This window comes from Oreochromis niloticus, linkage group LG23 (assembly GCF_001858045.2).
Source record: "Oreochromis niloticus isolate F11D_XX linkage group LG23, O_niloticus_UMD_NMBU, whole genome shotgun sequence".
In the NCBI taxonomy this organism is placed as follows: domain Eukaryota; kingdom Metazoa; phylum Chordata; class Actinopteri; order Cichliformes; family Cichlidae; genus Oreochromis; species Oreochromis niloticus.
The window spans coordinates 1,055,814-1,077,092 of NC_031986.2; the positions used below are offsets into that span (position 1 = coordinate 1,055,814).

Here is a 21,279-nt window from a genome sequence, read left to right on the forward strand (position 1 = left end):
TTTAAACAGTTATTTCACACTTTATGTAAATCCAGTGAACTTCATTTCACTTCTCAAATATCACTGTGCGTCTTCCATATGATATATTTAACTGACAATTTTTATTGTAACAACCAACGATTTGTACAGGAAAATAATGACTTTTACCAAGGTTGCCCAAACTTTCCCATCCCACTGTATTAGTATATTTTGTCATTAGTATAATAAGAAATACATTCTACATGTGTCAAGTCGGGTGCGAATATTTGCTGTGTAGTAAAACTGAGACATTAGTCATTAAAAATGTTTATTTGAAAAAATATATAAATTCAATAACAACAACATTAAACATAAATATATAACATTTAACTATTTACAGAAAGCCAGGAATAAAAAGGACCCAGCTTGGAGTGGAAGAGCCTCAGGGAGAATGAGGAGAAAAAGAAGAACATTGTTTCTGCCCTGGAGAGCCTGCTGCCTCATCAGAAAACTACTGATCACTAGGGTCCAATGTTTCCAAATTTAACACAGCTGTGCTGCTTTCAAAAACTAATTTGTGCATTTGGAATTTCACGAATTCTCGTGTCTGAGGCGGCATGCTCTCCAGAGCAGGAACAAGGCCAAGGAGGAAATACTCCGTTGGAGACGGGCATGGCCTCTTCAGTGACTCCAGGATGGCCAGCTCCACCGCCGATGGACCATCCTGGTACCCATCCCTCGACCACTTTTGAGCTGTCCTCCTCTGTGGGCCTGTAAAACACAAAGAATTGAGAAGGCTGCTACTAGATTTTCATTTTCAAAATTGAAGCAGCCAGGTATGACCTCCGAAAGTCCATAAAAAAGGCCAGAAAGGACTACAGGGACAAAATGGAGTCCAGCTACCACAGCTTTGACACCAGGCGACTGTGGAATGGACTGCGCTGCATCACTGACTACAAGAAGGTCAACACAGTCAGTGTTCAGCCCACTGCATCTCTCGCAGACGAGCTTAACAACTTCTATGCTAGTTTTGATGCAGACAACAGAGAGCAGATCCTCTACCCTCAGGAGGACAGTGAGGCTGCAACTTTAACTCTGAAAACAGAAGCTGTGAGATGGACCTTTAAAAAGGTCAATCCTCACAAAACTCCAGGAACGGACGGCATCCCAGGCCAGCTACTCAGAGTGTGTGCAGACGAGCTGGCAGAGGTGTTCACCAACATCTTCAACCTCTCCCTGAGGCAGTCAGTGGTCCCCACGTCCCTCAAAGCATCCACCATCATTCCTGTTCCCAAAAAATCAGTGGTCTCCTGTCTGAATGACTACCGTCCTGTTGCACTGACATCCGTCATCATGAAGTGCCTGGAGCGGCTGGTCAAAGGTCACATCTGCTCCTCCCTCCCTGACACACTGGACCCTCTTCAGTTTGCCTATTGGACAAACAGAGCCACAGAGGATGCCATCGCCCTGGCAACGCACACCACCCTCACTCACCTGGAAAAAGGGAATACATATGCAAGGATGCTCTTCATCGACTACAGCTCGGCATTTAACACCATCATCCCCTCAAAACTTGCCACGAAGCTCGTCGACCTTGGGCTGGGAACACCGATCTGCAGATGGATTCTAAACTTCCTCACAAACAGGCCCCAGGTGGTGAGAGTTGGTAAGCACACCTCCTCATCACTCATCCTAAACACAGGTACACCACAGGGTTGTGTGCTTAGCCCCCTCCTATATTCCCTGTTCACACACGACTGTGTTGCTAAACATGAGTCCAACATCATCATCAAGTTTGCTGATGACACAACCATCATAGGCCTCATCACAGGTAATGATGAGACGGCCTATAGAGAGGAGGTGATGGCACTGTACGAGTGGTGTCTGGAAAATAACCTGTCTCAACATCAGCAAAACTAGAGAAATGATAGTGGACTACCGGAAACGACCAGTCAGAGAACACCAGCCCATCCACATCAACGGTGTCGAGGTTGAAAGGGTCAGCAGCTTCAAGTTCCTTGGAGTCAACATCACCGAGGACTTCTCCTGGACCCTTCATACAGACACTGCTATCAGGAAAGCTCGCCAGCGGCTTTACTTCCTGAGGAGGCTGAGGAAGTTTAGCATGAACGCCAACATCACCTCAAATTTCTACAGGTGTGCAATTGAGAGCTTGCTGACGAGCTGCATCACAGTTTGGTACGGAAGCTGCTCTGCCAGCAGCCGTAAATCACTACAGAGGGTGAAGGCAGCAGAGCACATCACTGGCACGAGGCTTCCTACCATTCAGGACATTTATCTCCAGCGATGCCTCCGTAAAGCACACAGCATCATCAAGGACCACAGCCACCCAGCACATCAGCTCTTCTCCTTGTTACCATCTGGCAGACGTTACAGGAGTCTGTCTGCTCGCACTACAAGACTTAAAAACAGTTTTTACCACCAAGCCATACGACACATCAACCACAACACTTAAACACACACAACACAGTCCACAGGACGCACTCAGAAGCTACCCTGCAGCTTCACAAGTACTCTGTTTAATCTGCACTGGTCACTTCACTTTATTGTTATTGATATTTATATTTAAAAAGTGCAATACTGTAATTTTCTGCTGCTCATTCCTGTGCAATATCCCATCTGCCCTCCTGTCATATTTCTTTTCAAGATTTTCTTATTTAATCACTAGTGTACATATATTTATATTTATAGATACATATATATTTAGTCATCTTTTCTCTTTTACCATGTCTCTCTAATATTTTGCTCTTTACTATTTTTCTATTTTTTATTTTATTATATTTTAGTATATTTTCTCCTACTGTATCATGCTGCTGAGTGACTGCTGCTCGTCAAACACATTTCATTGCAATGCTGACCCTGTGCTAACTTGCATATGACAAATAAAACTGAAAACTGAACTGAAAACTGAAAAAAAAACAGGATATGAACAGATTGGTTGTGAATATTTAGTAAAGGTGATCACCAGGGAATCCAAGTGACTAAAAAGCTATCAGTGCTTGATGTACATACCTGTGGGTGCAGCAGCAGGAGTGGAGGGACCAGGGACTGGGGAGCCAGAAAAAGCAGCAGGGGATGGCTCTGCTGCATAATCAGTTGACTCTATCAAGACAATATTAAATGTTAACAGGTTGAAAACAATAGTCATTCAGAAATTATATACAGTGGTCCCTCATTTATTACAGCACATGAACAATAGTCGGAGTTCTCATAAGTTCATTCTCAAAGTGCAAACCTTTGTCGATTATTAAACGGTAAAAGTATTATTATGCCGCGCTTTTTCTCCGTCTGTGGCGCCACTTTTGTGCGCCTTTTTCCCTCCCAGTGCAGGTGTCTATTTCCGAATGAGGGTCATAGTTATGAGTGTCTTTGTGCTGTTTTTTCTATTGGACGTGATGGTTATCAAAACCAAACATGGTAAATTTGGCGCAGGAGACATGACACGGAGGAGATTTGTCAATCAGGCTGCAGAATGCAATGCGCATTGTTGAAAGCTGTACGGTGCACTAAAAAAAAATCAGCGAAAAGGCGAGGCAGTGACGGATGAACAGCGGGACCACTGTATACTGTTTATTAATAAACAAAATATATTCCTATATGACAACACGCATAAATTAACTACCTACATTAATTCATTGTAAACATACCTTCTGACTGAAACTCCCCTGCTGCCTCTCCGGGCTGTCCCTCGTCCTCGGGGGCAAAGTTCTCCACGGTCTGCACCATATTGCCGCTAGTCTCCCGCGGGGTGAGGAAGGGGTCCAGAAACCCCATGACCGCGTAAAATTTCCATCTCCTTCCCGATCCTGCTGCAGACCCACTCCTCTTCTCCTTCCATGTCCTCTTCTCCTTATTATACGTGTCCCTGAGGCACTTCCACTTTTTCCTGCAGATGTCCTCTGAATAAACACATTATCTTGTTAGCGGAAAGGTATTTGTACATCAGTGGGAAAATAGCGGGACAGTAGGCATGCTTGCTAGCTTTTGCGCACCTTCATCGGGTCAGTCTGAAAATTAAAAAGAAGAACAAATGAACTTACCAGGTTGCCCGATCTCCTCACTTACGTGCCTCCAAGCTCGGTCCTTTTTATTCCTGTCCCGGTAGAAGTAGCAGCTAGCATCGTATAGTTCTGGATGATTAGCCACTGCGCTGATGAGTTTTTCCTCCATACTGAATGAAGGGCTTTGGCTGGATCTGCCCCTTTGACCTAGGTTACAGCCATGTCACCAGGCTCCTGATTGGTTGTCGCTGCGCGATTTGACGCTGGAGTTCAGATTTTTCCAACTCGAGCGGTAGAGGTGAAACACGCGTATGCACAAAATGCAACACAAAAACTGACACGCGTGATTTTTTTCGCAAGTCCAACGCGCCAATGCGCCAGACGCGCGTTTCACGAGTTTTGGCGTTTTCGCAACGCAAATCTGCTTCTGAATTTTCGCCGGACGCACAATCGCGTGTCATCGCGCTTTTCCATTGACTTTACATGTAAACCTGACGCTCTGGCCGCCTCTATCGCGTTCGGTGTGAACACACCGTAAGGGAGGATTCAGGGTCACCTGGTCCAGCCCTAACTATATGCTTTAGCAAAAAGGAAAGTTTGAAGCCTAATCTTAAAAGTAACTTGACTGGTAGGTAGTTCCAAACATCCCGGGAAGTAAGCACAGATCTTCTGTGGATGTCGGCTTCCTCACATCCTTCTGTCTCTTCATGTAATCCCAGACACACTTGATGATGTTGAGATCAGGGCTCTGTGGAGGCCATACCATCACTTCCAGTACTTCTTGTTCTTTTTCATGCTGAAGATAGTTCTCAATGAGTTTGGCTGTGTGTTTGGGGCCGTTGTCCTGCTGCAGAATACATTTGGGGCCAGTAAAGAATCATTTATATTTCTGAAAGCTTTCTTGTTTTTACAGCATTTTTTCACAACTGCCTAAAACTTGCACAGTACTGCACATGTGCGCTATTTCACAGTTTTTCAGATTCCATGACCAGCTGGTGGCAGGTGTGTAGAATTTTAAGATATTTCAATATTTGTGTATTTTGGGATATAAATTTTAGGCTAAAACTATGATATTTAGGGTACTTTTACTTCTTAATTTGACCTGAACATTACATAAGACTCAAGTGTGTGTCCTGTGTATCCTCAATGTCCTGGACTGGAAGATTCTGCACCTCATTTACTTTAACTGAGGCTACAAACACTGTGCTGTTCCTAAAGTGTGTAAGAAAGTAAAGGTTTACATTCTGGGGTCACCTTTCTATATAATAATCCTGTTGTTCTTGTTTCGAGTTAACGAGTTATTGGTCACAGGCATAATATTCTCAAATGCTTTCCATGTCCATCGTAGAATATTGAAAGTCAGTATGGATATCTTTAGCATCCACAGTAATTATATGTTTTGTTATCACTTTAGACAGAGGTAGATATGTGAATAGATTTATGGAGGTGTTGAATTTGTTCGTTTCACCTCTCATCCGAGAAGCTTCTTCAGTTCTAAGGTCAAATGGCCGAGAGTCCCAGATTTAAACCCAGTGGGAGTATCCCCCCAAAGAGGGACAAAGGACCCCCTGGTGATCCTGTAATCACATGAGCCAAGTGAGCCCGCTTTCACACCATGGCTCATGCCATGTGAAGCTTCTCGGATGAGAGGTGAAACGTCTTCAAGCAACTTAAAGAAGTCCAGACGCTTTTCTTTGCAAATTCCTTTGACTATTGAGGGTTTATTGTCTTGTGAACAATGAGTCTGTCTTCTAAAATTCACTTCAACGGCCCAGCAAACGTCAAAGAAATCGTTTGGCTTATTTTTAAACATCTAAATTTTTAATTTATCAAATGCAGAAACAAAAAGACATGAGACCTAATATGACATATGTGAGATGCATAAACTTAAGAATGTTAAGAAGATTCCAATCTCATAAATCCTCTGCACTCGGCTGAACACCAGTGAAAGGTCACTATGAGTATCTGCTGTGAAGCACAAGCTGTAGGAGGGGACAGAGATTTTCCACTTCCACTAAGTTAACACTGTCAATCAAGAAGATTTATAAAGTTCAGGCTGTCTTTGCTGACGATTAAGCAGGGTACAGTCATGTTTGGATGGCTCCATCTATCAACCACTAAAAGTGAAGCAGATATGCACTGGGTCATCCTTCTTCTTGTCACACCATAAAAGTATCCGGGTGTGTACATAAGTCTTCACCATGTTTGCCATCGAGAATTTGCTTCACACTTTGCAATGACCCTGCAGCAAAAGAAGCTTTTCTTAATGTTTATAAATCAATGATATTACACGCTACATTATGAACGACAAGCGGTCCTCTTGACACACTTACGGAGCCCTGCAAGAAAAATTGTCATCTAGGTTAATGTTTTACAATGACTATATGAACTGTATATAGGCTATATTTTAAACTAGATTAAGTGATCCATGTGCATCAAATAAAATATAAATAAAATGAACACAGACTAAAAGCTGAGCAGCTAGTAACTGAATCGATTCACCATAGCTAGTGATTTGATAAGATTTGATTTTATTTGAATATTCAACTAAATGACTTCCCTCAAAATGGTTTTGAAATATGCAGACCTACAGGGAGTGCAGAATTATTAGGCAAATGAGTATTTTGTCCACATCATCCTCTTCATGCATGTTGTCTTACTCCAAGCTGTATAGGCTCGAAAGCCTACTACCAATTAAGCATATTAGGTGATGTGCATCTCTGTAATGAGAAGGGGTGTGGTCTAATGACATCAACACCCTATATCAGGTGTGCATAATTATTAGGCAACTTCCTTTCCTTTGGCAAAATGGGTCAAAAGAAGGACTTGACAGGCTCAGAAAAGTCAAAAATAGTGAGATATCTTGCAGAGGGATGCAGCAGTCTTAAAATTGCAAAGCTTCTGAAGCGTGATCATCGAACAATCAAGCGTTTCATTCAAAATAGTCAACAGGGTCGCAAGAAGCGTGTGGAAAAACCAAGGCGCAAAATAACTGCCCATGAACTGAGAAAAGTCAAGCGTGCAGCTGCCAAGATGCCACTTGCCACCAGTTTGGCCATATTTCAGAGCTGCAACATCACTGGAGTGCCCAAAAGCACAAGGTGTGCAATACTCAGAGACATGGCCAAGGTAAGAAAGGCTGAAAGACGACCACCACTGAACAAGACACACAAGCTGAAACGTCAAGACTGGGCCAAGAAATATCTCAAGACTGATTTTTCTAAGGTTTTATGGACTGATGAAATGAGAGTGAGTCTTGATGGGCCAGATGGATGGGCCCGTGGCTGGATTGGTAAAGGGCAGAGAGCTCCAGTCCGACTCAGACGCCAGCAAGGTGGAGGTGGAGTACTGGTTTGGGCTGGTATCATCAAAGATGAGCTTGTGGGGCCTTTTCGGGTTGAGGATGGAGTCAAGCTCAACTCCCAGTCCTACTGCCAGTTTCTGGAAGACACCACCTTCAAGCAGTGGTACAGGAAGAAGTCTGCATCCTTCAAGAAAAACATGATTTTCATGCAGGACAATGCTCCATCACACGCGTCCAAGTACTCCACAGCGTGGCTGGCAAGAAAGGGTATAAAAGAAGAAAAACTAATGACATGGCCTCCTTGTTCACCTGATCTGAACCCCATTGAGAACCTGTGGTCCATCATCAAATGTGAGATTTACAAGGAGGGAAAACAGTACACCTCTCTGAACAGTGTCTGGGAGGCTGTGGTTGCTGCTGCACGCAATGTTGATGGTGAACAGATCAAAACACTGACAGAATCCATGGATGGCAGGCTTTTGAGTGTCCTTGCAAAGAAAGGTGGCTATATTGGTCGCTGATTTGTTTTTGTTTTGTTTTTGAATGTCAGAAATGTATATTTGTGAATGTGGAGATGTTATATTGGTTTCACTGGTAAAAATAAATAATTGAAATGGGTATATATTTGTTTTTTGTTAAGTTGCCTAATAATTATGCACAGTAATAGTCACCTGCACACACAGATATCCCCCTAAAATAGCTAAAACTAAAAACAAACTGAAAACTACTTCCAAAAACATTCAGCTTTGATATTAATGAGTTTTTTGGGTTCATTGAGAACATGGTTGTTGTTCAATAATAAAATTATTCCTCAAAAATACAACTTGCCTAATAATTCTGCACTCCCTGTATATTGATTAGCTTCTGACATTGCCGTTGAATAATTTGAGTATTGACACTGATGCCATGTACGTGCCTACGTACGTACGTATGTGCGCACCACCTGTGTCTTCGTGAACTGCTGGGAACCATCTTGGATTCTTCGCTTCGGGTGCGAATGCCCGCTCATTACTCCAAAAGAAACTTGTGAAACGTTAATATCCGAACAGAAATCAAATCATTTGTGAAGGTTTTTTTTGCTGCATTGCCTTTGACGCTGGATAAAGGAGGACGTGCTGTGGCATGTTACAGACTTTTGAACTGAAACAGCTAACGCTTTGCACTTGGCTAGCTGCATTTACTGCCTTTGCAGCAATTTTGTCTCCAGGAGTGCTTTTGTGGTAAGTTTTATTTTTTCTGAAACTATATTTCTCCATTGTAATATGAGTTTTTATTGTCATAAATGTACAATTGTAGCAGACATTTAAGAATTACATGCATGAGTTATTTTTTCCATCTCCTTGGCCCCAAAGTGTTTTGCATGATGCTAATAAGCTCACATTTAGTATAACACATTATTAGTCCCAGCAGAGGCACTGCTCATGCTTTTCTAATCTCTTACTATTTTAAAAACAATCTTTAGAAGGTGTTTCTGGATTTGCAGATTATAAACTGCCTTGTGGATAAATTGTTGAATCAATGTGCACTGTTGCACTGCTTCACACTTAGCCAAAGTCACTATCCATGTCTGTGCTAACCCATTTGCTAACTGGTGGAACTTGAATCTTGCGTTTTTTTTCCCTCTGGAATTGTACATATTAAAATGGGGACAGCAAAATTGTAGGCACAGCACGATAGTTACAAAAGCAGCATTACATAATTAGGCGGTAGAACGTATGGAATGTAGAAGCTGAAATGTTGAAATGTAGAAGCTTCTGAACTGTAAAATGTTTGTGCCTGGTCTATTTTAGGTTAACTTAAGGGTGAATCCATCAATAATATATTTACCAAACAGTTATTTTTTCGTTTTATTTTATTCTGAACCCCAGTGTACATTAGTGAAAGACATTAGTGATTTTTTTTTTCTGTCGGGGCAGGGTCTGTCACCCAGCATTCTGAGTTTATTTTGTATTTTTGCTTTCTTATGTTATATTGAAATGAGGTAAAGTTCTTGTATTGTTGTTATTATTAGTTAAGGTTTAGTTGAGTTCTGGGGTCCGTTCTTCGTACCTCGCTAAGTAAGTTAGCCGGATTTGATTGTTGACGATTTCGCGTGATCTTGGATTGTTCGGTTCTCTGAAGCTCATCTGGGACTTGCTGCCATAGCAACAGATCCGTAAGCGTAAACCTGCTTGGGAGCAGGCTTACTTTATGTAAACAGGATTAGATCGCGGCCACTCAGGTATGTCCGCTTCATTTATACGAAAGCAACAGCGATATTTCTCCACTGTTTTTCCATAAATAAATATTATCAATGTAACTAAAGATAATGCAGTATTTGATTCTTTTATTGATTGCATACAGATACATACAGGTCATTTCCGAAGAAAAGGGAAATGTACTATTAATCATGCTATGTCATGTATGTGATTATGTCAGATGTAATTCATATTTTAGAGTCTTAATAGTAAATTAGTTCGTGTAATCAAGATGAGAGACCACAGCTATAAAAGCGAAGGTGGATTTGGGAAGTCTGTTGCAGCCATGTCCTGTCCGTTTGTACGCGAGCAACCCATTGCGGAAGGTGCAAGATTGATAAGGAGAGTTTTCAGAATTCAGCGGATATTGCGGGACAGACAGGATCCTTTAGCTCAGCGCGACAGTGTGCTCATAGGGAGATATCGATTTTCCCGTCAGGGTATTATTTACTTAACACTCTCTCTCTCTCTCTCTCTCTCTCTCTCTCACTATATATATATATATATATATATATATATACATATATATATATATATATATATATATATATATGTATGTAGATATATATATATCTCCCAACTTACTCTGCATGCTTCAGTCACCCCTTGCATGGGAACAGGTAAAAGTGATGGAGTGTTATGTAAAACTACACACAAAAAAACCCACCACCTGTCTTTATTTGCTCTGCCCTTTTCTTGGTTGCTGTTATGAACAAACAAACAGATTATTTCAGGGTCTCTTTTCAGGAGACTAGGAGCAATATAAGTGATAAATATTACCATTCTGTAGAATATTCTTATATTTCACTTTTACTTGTTCCCATGTTCTAGTGGGTCCTGTTGTGGCTCTAATGTGAAAGAGGATATAATGTAATATAATATAATAAATTACTTACGAGTTTAATTTGTCAGCAACTTTCTGCCAGCCCTCTCTCCTTGCTTTTGCAGCCTTTGCAGTGTTCCCTTGCATTTTACTTAAACTCTGAAACTCCTGATATCCCTCAATCAAGAGTTCTTGCTCTGCTGCCGAAAAATACTGAGCGCGCTCCTTCGACATCTTCGCCGACCAATCACAGGGTTGCCCATCAATGTTTCTACTATCGATGCGTAGCCCCTTTTAAGCCACCCAGTGATCTCAGATTACTTCATCCAGCTATACTAATCGTCAACAACAGGTGTGTTCGGAGAACCGGATTAGCGAGCTCAAAGTTAGCGCGATGATTTGATCTTGGATGTAGTAAGCGAGGTACGAAGAACGGACCCCTGAGCTAGTTATGTTTCATCGGTGTTGTTAAGATTCAGAAATTAAGGAGGGGATACTGGAGGAAATCCAAATAACACACTGACCCTGCCAGGTGGAGTCAAACGATGATTTTAATGAACACACGCGTGGGAGATGCACCCTGGAGAACATCAGAGGTGGATCTCCCAAACAATGCACAAAACAAAGGTTTTATAGGGTTGGGGTAATACAACGCCCCTTCATGCATTAAGCAGATACAGTACTTGCATACGTCAAATCAAAACCACAATGACTTTTAACACAGTTTGAAAAGATCATCGTCTCGTCTCTATCCCAGGTGTCTTCCTGTTGTCACCGGACGCTCGCTTATCTGTCTGGAACATCAAGCTCAGTTCTGCAACAAACTGTCATGTATGCAGGCACAATTTTGCAGTTGCAAGCAAAACATGATTAAACTTTCACCCATAAATGAACCCACTAACTGTATGTGTGTCTCGTCCTTAAATGCTCTCTCATCTCACCCGTTGGACTTCTGACCTTTCACCAGAACAGAGGCTCATCCTTACATGTAATAACCTAACTGGAACTATATATGTAATATGTTGAATAAATGTTTTAATCAAGAACCTCTACTAAAAGCTTAAGCCAAAGATATAAATGAATAAAAGATAATAAAGAATAACCTGGTTGTTCAGATAACATCATCCAAACAACTGCTTGCACTCAAACTCTGCTTTCTTATTTTGGCACAGAGTATACTCAGCGTTAGGCCTTTTCTTTCACAATGCAGTCTGCCTATAAACATTTAAGATTATAGATTCAACTCAACAGTTTAAAGTGGTTACTTACTGGACCTGTAAGAAAGGCTAATATGATACCAATATGTTTGAACATCTGAATGCAATATCACTATTAATAATTAATACAATGGTAATGAAGATTATAAAAATAGCAGCAAATAATAGCAGCAAAATATCTTCCTACGCCTTCCAGTGTCTCCTTGGTTATGTGTCTTTTCTGTTCTCTGTGTAGTCTGTCTTGTCTTCTGTGTTTTCCTGTTATGTCCATGCCAGGCCAGAAGTAAGTTTTCTGGGGTGAAGTGCTATTCACCTTGACCAGCTAAGACTGCACATTATAGATAAAGTCAAAAAAAGTGGAAAGAATCCTGTCCTGATTACAAAGCTGATGCACACCACTTTGGCCTTGCGATGCAGAGATCATCAGTGATGACCTACCAGTAGGTCAGATCCTGGATCGCTGCCCTACTCTGAAATTGGAGTCCCAGGTAAGAATGTATATAGATGTATCTAACAGGATGTATTTTATGTTGACTTCTGTTATCTGGCCTGTCTGAACAAGTTATGCCTTTGGAGTGTAAGGATTTTGATGTATTTTGCAAAGATTTGTAGACTAATTGAAACTTGTAAATGTAAATTTATCCTGTGTGTTCAGATCTGTGCAGAATTCCACAGGATTACAAACCTCCACCTGAAGAACCACTTTTATGCTGTGTTGGACCAACATGCTCCCCCGGATCCAGAGCTTATTCAGAAAGAAAGCTGTTTGCACAGGGAACCTGTCTGATGTCCTGTCTCAGCTCCCCAGAAGCTATAATCTCCAGGTTAGTGGGGTTTTGTCTTGTTTTTTGAGCTTTATTTAATTTGATCAATTTTTCAATTTTAACTACCATTACTGACTAGGTAAGCCAATCATTTAAAAAAATGTTCTTGTGATGTAGGAACAAGCTGATATCCATGCCCAATGTGCTGGTGTGCTTCATGCCCTCCCTGCCTATTTGTATGAAGACACCTCTACCTTCATCAAAACTTAGGATGTAAGTTTTGGACAAAGTTGTGAACAATATCATGGTATCAACCTTGTTTAGATTTCACAAAAAATTATGACACTTTGACAGTGTGAGAAGTATGTCCATGCTTTGGGTCTGTCTACAACAGTGTCCATGTCACATAATGGGAAACACTACATATTTTTAATGTGTGTACACCTTCTGTAATGTTCCTAGCCCAACCATACATCACTATACAAATAAAAAAAAATATAGAACTCCTATTGACTTTCTGTAGTTATTGCTACGAAGAGGTATGACTTTGCTTTATTAAAAGTACTAGTTCTGTCAATTTTTTTCTCAAATCTTTGGTGTGTTGTGGCTTTTTGTTGTTCAAACAATTGATTTCTGAGCTAGTAATAATCCAGAAATGTGACTTGTATAGATGAAACTAAGAGAAATAGGAATGCACTGACATGTAGTAATTTTGTTTTCTACAGATTAGGCATTCAGATGAACCAGATATTGGTGAAGTGCCACTTGCACTCCTCCTGATCAGAGCCAATTCCAGCGATGCAACTTTCCTCTGCCCTGAGAAGACTGCAGTTTTGGTCAAGGGTAACATGATCATTGATTTCCCCACCCTGGCTTATGGATTTCTAGTAATATTTGGAGTGACTTACGCCCTGCTTCTCAGCTACTCAAAATGTTTGGCCACCATTTTGATTTTATTCAGAAAGTTTTGATGGGTCTGGAGGATGGGAAGTTGAAGCCCAAAGTGCTGAGTCTTAAAAATGAGCTTTTGGCAGCAGAATAATGTCCAGGGATCCTACACAGCCCTCAAGGTCCTGTTAAAGCAAGTAATTCAGTTTATCATGTTTCCAAATCCGGATAAGTTTTTTAAAAAAGAGAATAGAATAATCTATCTATCTATATCTAAAAGCCACATCCAAAGTAAAAGGGGAAGGTGATTTTTTCCCCCCATCAAGACTTGTGTTTTAGTTGATTATGATTGTGTTTTTTAGTCAGATAACTGTAAATCCATACAGAAAATTAAGGACAATCTCACTACATTTCTGGCTTCTAGGTGGGATCTTGAATGTCACTTAAGTTCCTCCTGAACTACTTATAACTGACATAAGGCACTAAGGAGGTTTCTAACACTTTATTTTATATGGTTCTAAAGAAGTATTTTTCTATTTAAAGTTTTATTGCTCTGTTATTGAGAGCATGATTGCACTCTACAAATGTGCATATTGGTTTCAGCAGTAACCCTTTGCTGTTTTTGCAAAACCACAGTATTGGCATATTACAAAGGTTACCAATTATATTTCAGTGTATTAGCTGTAATTCACTTTCCTTCAATTTTCCCGCCTAATAATACAGGATTTCCTTTTCCTTTTGTTTGTTTTTTAAATAAAAATGCTATACCCATGTGTTAATCAAATCTGAATACTGTTAAAACATGCTGTGAAATTCTTTATTTCTAATATTGTAACCTTGTGTCTAAACTGGACATTTCTGAAATTATTCCCTATAAAATGTGGTGGATTTGTCTCTGGGCTTGCCAGAGATTTAAGAAAAGGTTGTTTTATGAACAAACATGGAAGGAAATGTAATTTTGCATTCATTATTGTCCACAATTTGTCATTGTGAAAGAGGATCTCAGCGCTATCCCCTTGCTACATGTTTTTTGTTCTCTCAAGTGATGCAAATGTTAAGACATTTTGTCAGAAAAGCTATGTGCTAAAGTTACTCAATAAATTTGTAACTTGATTTTAGATTTTTTGTCTTATGTTTTAACAAGTGTAACTGCTAATTTTGACCACATTTTTATTTTTATATCAAATTCAAAACACAGTAGATTTGGATATTACAAGAGTTTGCATGTATTTTAAATTTTTGAGTCCTATTAGCTTAAAATGGTTAACATTTTAAAATTAAATATTAATTGCTAAAAGTTGTTTGAGCTAGATTTGTACTTGAAACTCAAAATATCAAGTAGAGAGTAATAAACCAAAAATGTGGATATAACATAAAAACATTTATCATTGGTACTTAAAAATATTTATCTAAAGCTAATAAATAAATTGTGTTTATTTACCTTTTGTTTTTAAGTTTTAGTTACTTAAAACTTTTGATGAAACTGATTACATAAAATGTTTTGAGTTAAATTAACTTCTTGGGTTTTACAGTGTAGTAGGGTGAAATTTACATTTGCAGTAATGATTTATCCACTTCACCTTCATATTCTCCGACCAGGTCAAAATGAACCATTCTGTTTTGACTGTTCCTTCCTTTCTCCCTTCTTCCTTTCCTTCATTTATTCCTAATTTTAACAGTTCAAACACTAAATATGCAACTCTTGGTAACAGGTGACTGATTATATAGAGGGAAAGGGGTTTAACTACTGTTTTTTTACATGACTCAACTACAGTGCACTTTAACAGGCTAAAGAACACAAGTTAAAGTCATGTCTAGCTTCCCCATTAACAGTCACAGCAAAAGCTTTGTTCTCAGAGACCTTATGCACTGTGAGCATTGAGAGCCACCAAGCTCAAAAAAGATGGCCTGAATTGCTTCAAAGGTATAACTCATCTGCTTTGGATAATCAATGTTGAGGGCATACACAAGACCAAAGAGGTATGCCAGCACAGTAGAGAGGTCTGGAATGTTATGTAGCACGATGTCCCCTTCCACACAACTGCATGTTCTCGCACAGACATACTGGCATCGACATCTTGGTGAGGATGGTGAGGATGGCAACAGATGCACCTTTCGACACTGGTTCCAAAATGTCAGTGTCCTGAAGAGAAGTAAAATATGAATTATTGAAAGCTAAGAAAAACTAAAGACAAAATACATTTCTACAGATTTTAACTTAAACCTCCGTACCATGCTGGTCATTTGACTCATGGAGGTTTTAAAAAGAAAAAGCTTATTTTCCTTTTATTAATGACGCATTATCCTTCACCCACCAACCTTGTGATGATTTTTGTACAAAAATATTTTCTGCTATGGAACACCCACTAACAATGCCCAGCTGTTCCTCAGCAAAAAAAAAAGCAGCGAGAATTATGACAACTGCAATCCTCACCATAAAATTATCTGGACTGCACTGAGTATTCTTTTAAAACATCTCATAGGAATTAGTTTTACTTGCATTACTTTTTTGTACTTACTAAGCACTTCAGGAAAACCTCTGTTGCATCTCTGGGGAAATTGGGCAGGCCTCTCAGTGCTGCTGTCTTTCGGTGGGACACAATGTCAGATGTCTAAAGAGTATTCAGTGGAAAACAAGCATTTCAATTAGTATAGTATTGTGGTGTACTTATACACAATGCAAAATCAGAACTCTTATAGTAATTAAAATAAAGCACAGGTCAGACCCAGCAACACGTAAAACTAAAAAAACCCATGTTAACAATTTTCTTTTTACAAATCAAATAAAATACTGCCAAATAAGAACATAAAGCAATGACTGAGAACATTAATTTTTACTGACATGTCCACTAATGTGTTTTGTTTGAAGCCAACATCTTTTTCAGTTTCTGTTATGAGAAAAGTATACTCTCTTCTAAAAATGTCAGATAAAGGAGCACTTCACTCCTTCACTCACCTGTTCATCAAGTTTATCCAGGAGGTCTTCCATCTCCTCACCAAGAGCTTGCTTCTTAGACCGGTACAGTTTCAGCAGGCCAGGCACAAATTTGTCAAGGGATGCATTGAAGGTCCCCAGGATGTCTTTGCTTGTGATCCGATGAAATTTTTCAGATATCTAAACAATACATTCACCAAAATATTGTCATTTATTCAGCACAGAAAATTCCTGGGTAGCTGTCTTGGACAGTCTGCACCATGTTATATGCCTGACTGTGTTATCAACAGCAAAACCTACTTCAAAAATCTCTCATGAATACTTCTTTTGCACAGGAATAGAAATACCCTCCACAAAACCCAGTATCAATATGAAAATACATATTATGTTCTAAGTTGCACCAAAATCTGTGACCAATCAGATTCTGTGACCTGCCTTAGTATTCTTTCCCTAACTGTCTCAGTCTATAGAAATCCTATTTCTAGCACAAAAAGAAAAAATACATGCTAAGTCAAAATTATGAGATTGCCTTTCTGTTTCACAATTTCAATTTAGCATGGGGACTCTTTTCTTGTACTGGCAGAAATGGGTGTCCATAGGTATGAAATGTTCAGGGTAGGAATATTAGGACAGGTCAAAGAATCTAATGGGTCACAGATTTCAATGTAACACTGGCAAGGGCCTTGAGTGGAGTGGTAGGACATAATAAAGTTTGCCAATGCATTACCCCAGCAAATGCTGTATTACTTCAAAAATAGTCAATCTATTATAAATCACGCCCAATTTAAATAACAATTAAATTATAAATAAATTAGGACACTCTTACACCCTCAGAGGAAAACAGCGCAGGCCATCTCTCCTGGACCTCAGATACCATAGGCTGACACTCCACGACCTCTCTCCGCCTGAGGGAAAATGTCAGCACCATCCTCTGCTGTATGTTCCTTTGTTTCTTCTTCATTTCATTAACCAGAGCAACTTTTTCCTCTTTAAGAGTAGAATCATCATGGTGTTGTGGATAATCTGGGACATAACTGACCTCTCCACATTAGGGCTTTTTAAGGGTGAAAGGACTGCCGGCTTCATCTCCCCCTTTTCTTTTCCTGTTTACATTTACCTCATTGCAGCCTGCCCGACGAAGCTTTGATCTGTAGTTTCCAAGTTTGTGCTTGATACTTGCTGTCCATCCCTCGTAGCCTGTGATGCTACCTGGCTCCTTCAGGCATGGATACTTGAGAACCAGTGCAGATAGCACTGACTCAAGCTAATCTTTCTCAGGGTACACTCAGAAAAATAAAGGTGCCAGCTGGAACGAAAAGGGGTTCTTTAGACTGATGCCATAGAAGAACCTTTTTTGGTGCCAAAAAGAACCTTTCAAACAATGGTTCTCTGAAGAACCATTTCTTTCAGTGGCTCATTGAAGAACCTTTAAAGGTGCCCCAAAGAACCATCAAGAAATGGTTCTTTAAAGAACCATTTTTAAAAAGCTCCTTCAAATGGTTCTTTAAAAAACCATGTCAAAGAACCTTTTTTGAAATGGTTCTTTAAAGAACCATTTTAAATCTTTCAAAATAAAATGTATCATGAATTGAATTTGAGTAGGGTAAAATAAATACGAGCACAGCATAGACATATACCATTGGTTTATTGCTATTTCGTAATATACCAAAAGACAAAAAGGCATTTTAACCCTCAGCACAACATCACTACTAATACATGTGACATATTAGTCATTTAAAAAGTAATAATTAAACATTTTTACTATACTATAAATAAATATATATATGAATATATCTATAGATAACACAACAATTAATACATGTATTGTTTAATTAATAAAACATCAGAAAGTGATAAAAACACATTAGAAATAGCAATAGCTTCGTAACGGACCAATAAATCAAGACATTTTCATCAGCAGATGTTTGCATGTTCAGTAAAAATATTTCAACAACAAGTTTTTGATTAAAATTATAAATGAACTTCAGCCTTACCTTATGTAAGGTAAGTTTCATGTTGGACTCATGGTCCTTTATTAGTCCAGTTTAGGATAATGTCTCTGACGTATGTATCATATCAAATATGTCATATCAAAACAAGCCCACACCTGCAGTTGTTTCAGTTTTTCACAGGTGTTTCCTGTCAGCTGGAAACACCTCAGGTGGACATCCATATCAGCCAACCAAACGACAAGCTCCTCCCTTTGTGCTTCAAATCCCTCCCACTCTGAGACAAGGAGCTGAGAGAGAGAAAACAAGGGTCAATTATAAAGAAGAGAGAAAAGTGAAACCCTCCTCAGAAGGTCTGACTCGCATACCTGCAGTCGACCTGTGATGGACTCCAGTTTGGCGTTCACGTCATCCCAGCGGCAGCCGCACTCCCTCGCTGTTGCCAGCAGCCGAGTCTGCAGGGTGCCCTGGAAGAGCAGAGTTAATGTTCGACTCCTCCTGGTCAGGCTGTCCAGCTGGATGAGCCGAGGTCCCACCTCTCGCCGCCGCCTCTGAACACACAAGCACAAATTGCATGTGAAGCAGGAGGTGCAGATTTTTTTGCTATTCTTTTCTAAATCCAGACTTGATAATGTGGAGGTATTTGGAAAACTTTTTTGGCCAGTGCATGACTGTTGTCTCACAGAAAGTCAAATCAAATGTATGCGATACACAATTAATTCACAAGAACACATTATGAAAAACAAGTCCAGTTCTTCCCTGATTTCAACTGAATTCTGCATCAAAACAGGGTAAAACGAGTGTTTGCAGCAAATGTGAGCACAAAGCCTCACTTTGTACAAGCCTGCTATTAAAGTTCTCCTCAATGCAGATGACTTTCCTGTTTTCAAGGCACAACTTGGATCTGCTGTACAAATCTTATGGATACACACTAAATGAAACAGTAGTGTGCATGACTCCAGATTCTGATCCCTCATCCTAATATGGTCCCAAAAGGCTCACAAAAACCAACATAGCAATAGAAATAAAGCAAATGTTGAGGCTTCAAAATACAAAGTCCATAAACCAATGGCTGACATGGGTTTTATCATAAGGGTGATAAATATACAACATATGTTTTTAAGACTAAAAGTATAATACAGATTTTAGTCTGAGAGATTTGATGTTCATTTACCTGCAGATGCACTATACGTGCCTGCTCTGTGGTTTTCCACAACGTTTTGCAAATAACTATTTAACACAGGAAGTAGGTGAACTAAAACAAGTCATCTTTCTTTGTGAGAGGACAATATTAATGAAACAAACCTCAATGAGATCATAGAGATCCCCAAAGATGCTCCTGCTGCTTTTCTTCCTCCTCATCCTAAGCTTCCTTCTCCTTGTCCTCGACTTCCATCAAATTGTTTTTCTCCCTCCTCTTCCTCATTTTGTTGGAGCTGTGAAAAGAATTAATGTGAATCTGAATTAATTTGTGGAAGCAAGAAAAATCTACAGCTTTTTGGTCAGAGGTAGTCTTGTGATTTAAGCCGGGTAGAGTAGATTTATGTGTTGATGCTACCTGCTTCAGCTCTATGACTGGCTGCCGAGTGATATTTACACCCTGGCTGGATTACAAACTTTAACCACGTGCTGAACTTTGGCCCAGTGTTGATACGTCTTGTTAGTATAATGACCTCTTCTTGGCTTAATGTACGATGGTGGATAAATGAAATGTACAAAGAAAATTTAACTAGATTACAAAAAGGACATCTATCTTGGTAACATCAAATGACCGGAGCATAATTTGTCAACTAGTCTGAAAATAAGTTACACAGGAACAGTCAAAGACACACCTTCTCATGTGTCACATTTCTATTCATTTAAAACACAGCTGTATAAAACACAGCTGTGTTTTATACAGCTCTTACAGAATGCAAAGTACAGGCTGATGTGAGTATTTAATGTACGGCTCAGATCTACTGAATTTCTGAGTTTCTAGAGCAGACACAGAGCTCACATCACAACAGGCTTCAGGCGCCATTTTAGTGACTTTAACAATATTATAAATTTTAATATCGGTCTAGTGACATTAGGTTATGTACACAGCACGCAATAGGACCACATATTTTAGAAGCCAAAGGTTTAAAATAGTTGGGAGCACCTTCACTTAATTATAACAGTGGTTTTGTTAGGAAAACAGTTCTGTGTTAAGGGTTCAGAAATTGAGGAGGAAGACCAAAAATAATGACCACTGATCCTGCCGGGTGCAATTAGACGACATTTTAATGAATACACATGTGGAGTCCAACACTGTGCAGATTCAGTGTTGAACTGTCTTACAATAGTCAGAACAAAGACTTTATAGGGGTAAGATAGTACAGCCCCCTCTTCTGTTGCCAGGCAGACTCAATACAGCATACGTCAATCCAAAACCACAAACGTTCAGTTAACTTTGACATAGTTTAAAAGAACACCGTCTTCGGCTCGAACCCAGGTGCTTCCCCCAGCTCGCCTTCGCTGTCGCTTATCTCTGGGACATCTGGTGTACTTCCTGGAACAGACTAACACGTACGCACCCAAACTTTGCAGTTACAGCAAAACACATCTTAACTTCTTACCTACTAAATGAGTCTACTTATATGTATGTGTATGTGTGTGTCAGCTTCTGCTGCCCTTTATTTCACCCTTCACTTCATCAGCTAAACCTTGTAACCTTTCCACCAGACAGAAGGCCAGCACGTACACAACTGAAACTATGTGTGTGTATGTGTGTCTCATCCTTAAATGCTCTCTCATCTCACCCGTTGCACTTCTGACCTTTCACCAGAACAGAGGCTCATCCTTACATGTAATAACCTAACTGGAACTATATATGTAATCTACTGAATAAATGTTTTAATCAAAAACCTCTACTAAAAGCTTAATCCAAAGATATAGATACATAAAAGATACTACAGATTCATAACCTACTCACAGTACTTGCGCTCAGACTCTGCTTTCGGTTTCACTTTTGCAAAGCATGGTGTTTCCTGTCAGCCTGCAACTCAATCTCTCACCCACTGAAGACTTCAGTGTAAAAATATAAAAACATTCAAAAAATTTAAAATTATAGATTCAACTCAACAGTTTAAAGTGGTTCTTACTGGACCTGTAATAAAAGCTTAATTGGGTGCCAATATGTTTAAACATCTAAATGCAATATC

General features: G+C 39.6%; 2 protein-coding genes across 2 annotated transcripts; both read right to left on the bottom strand.

The window, feature by feature from the left end:
- Positions 1-429: 429 nt before the first annotated feature.
- Positions 430-4,181, bottom strand: LOC112843733 (transcription factor Adf-1-like). Its single transcript, XM_025902674.1, has 4 exons — positions 4,020-4,181; positions 3,627-3,878; positions 2,992-3,081; positions 430-729 (listed from the first exon to the last, which is right to left on the bottom strand). Exons 1-4 carry the CDS (start codon positions 4,147-4,149, stop codon positions 470-472), a joined length of 732 nt encoding a protein of 243 aa, XP_025758459.1. The 5' UTR covers positions 4,150-4,181; the 3' UTR covers positions 430-469.
- Positions 4,182-18,070: 13,889 nt separating this feature from the next.
- LOC102078002 (nesprin-2-like) lies at positions 18,071-19,485 on the bottom strand. The gene is made up of 3 exons (XM_013277236.3): positions 19,403-19,485; positions 18,466-18,648; positions 18,071-18,387 (listed from the first exon to the last, which is right to left on the bottom strand). Exons 1-3 carry the CDS (start codon positions 19,457-19,459, stop codon positions 18,220-18,222), a joined length of 408 nt encoding a protein of 135 aa, XP_013132690.2. The 5' UTR covers positions 19,460-19,485; the 3' UTR covers positions 18,071-18,219.
- Between the last annotated feature and the right edge of the window lie 1,794 nt (positions 19,486-21,279).

Excerpts from the sequence above, each read along its gene's own strand:
- LOC112843733 (XM_025902674.1), bottom strand. The coding sequence starts at position 4,149 with ATGGAGGAAAAACTCATCAGCGCAGTGGCTAATCATCCAGAACTATAC. Across the intron at positions 3,082-3,626 it reads AGGGGAGTTTCAGTCAGAAG|AGTCAACTGATTATGCAGCA; the intron begins GTATGTTTACAA and ends TTGTCTTGATAG. Across the intron at positions 730-2,991 it reads TCCTGCTGCTGCACCCACAG|GCCCACAGAGGAGGACAGCT; the intron begins GTATGTACATCA and ends TGTGTTTTACAG.
- LOC102078002 (XM_013277236.3), bottom strand. The coding sequence starts at position 19,459 with ATGAGGAGGAAGAAAAGCAGCAGGAGCATCTTTGGGGATCTCTATGAT. Across the intron at positions 18,649-19,402 it reads ATCTCTATGATCTCATTGAG|AGGCGGCGGCGAGAGGTGGG; the intron begins GTTTGTTTCATT and ends TTGTGTGTTCAG. Across the intron at positions 18,388-18,465 it reads CCATCACAGGTCGACTGCAG|CTCCTTGTCTCAGAGTGGGA; the intron begins GTATGCGAGTCA and ends TCTCTCTCTCAG.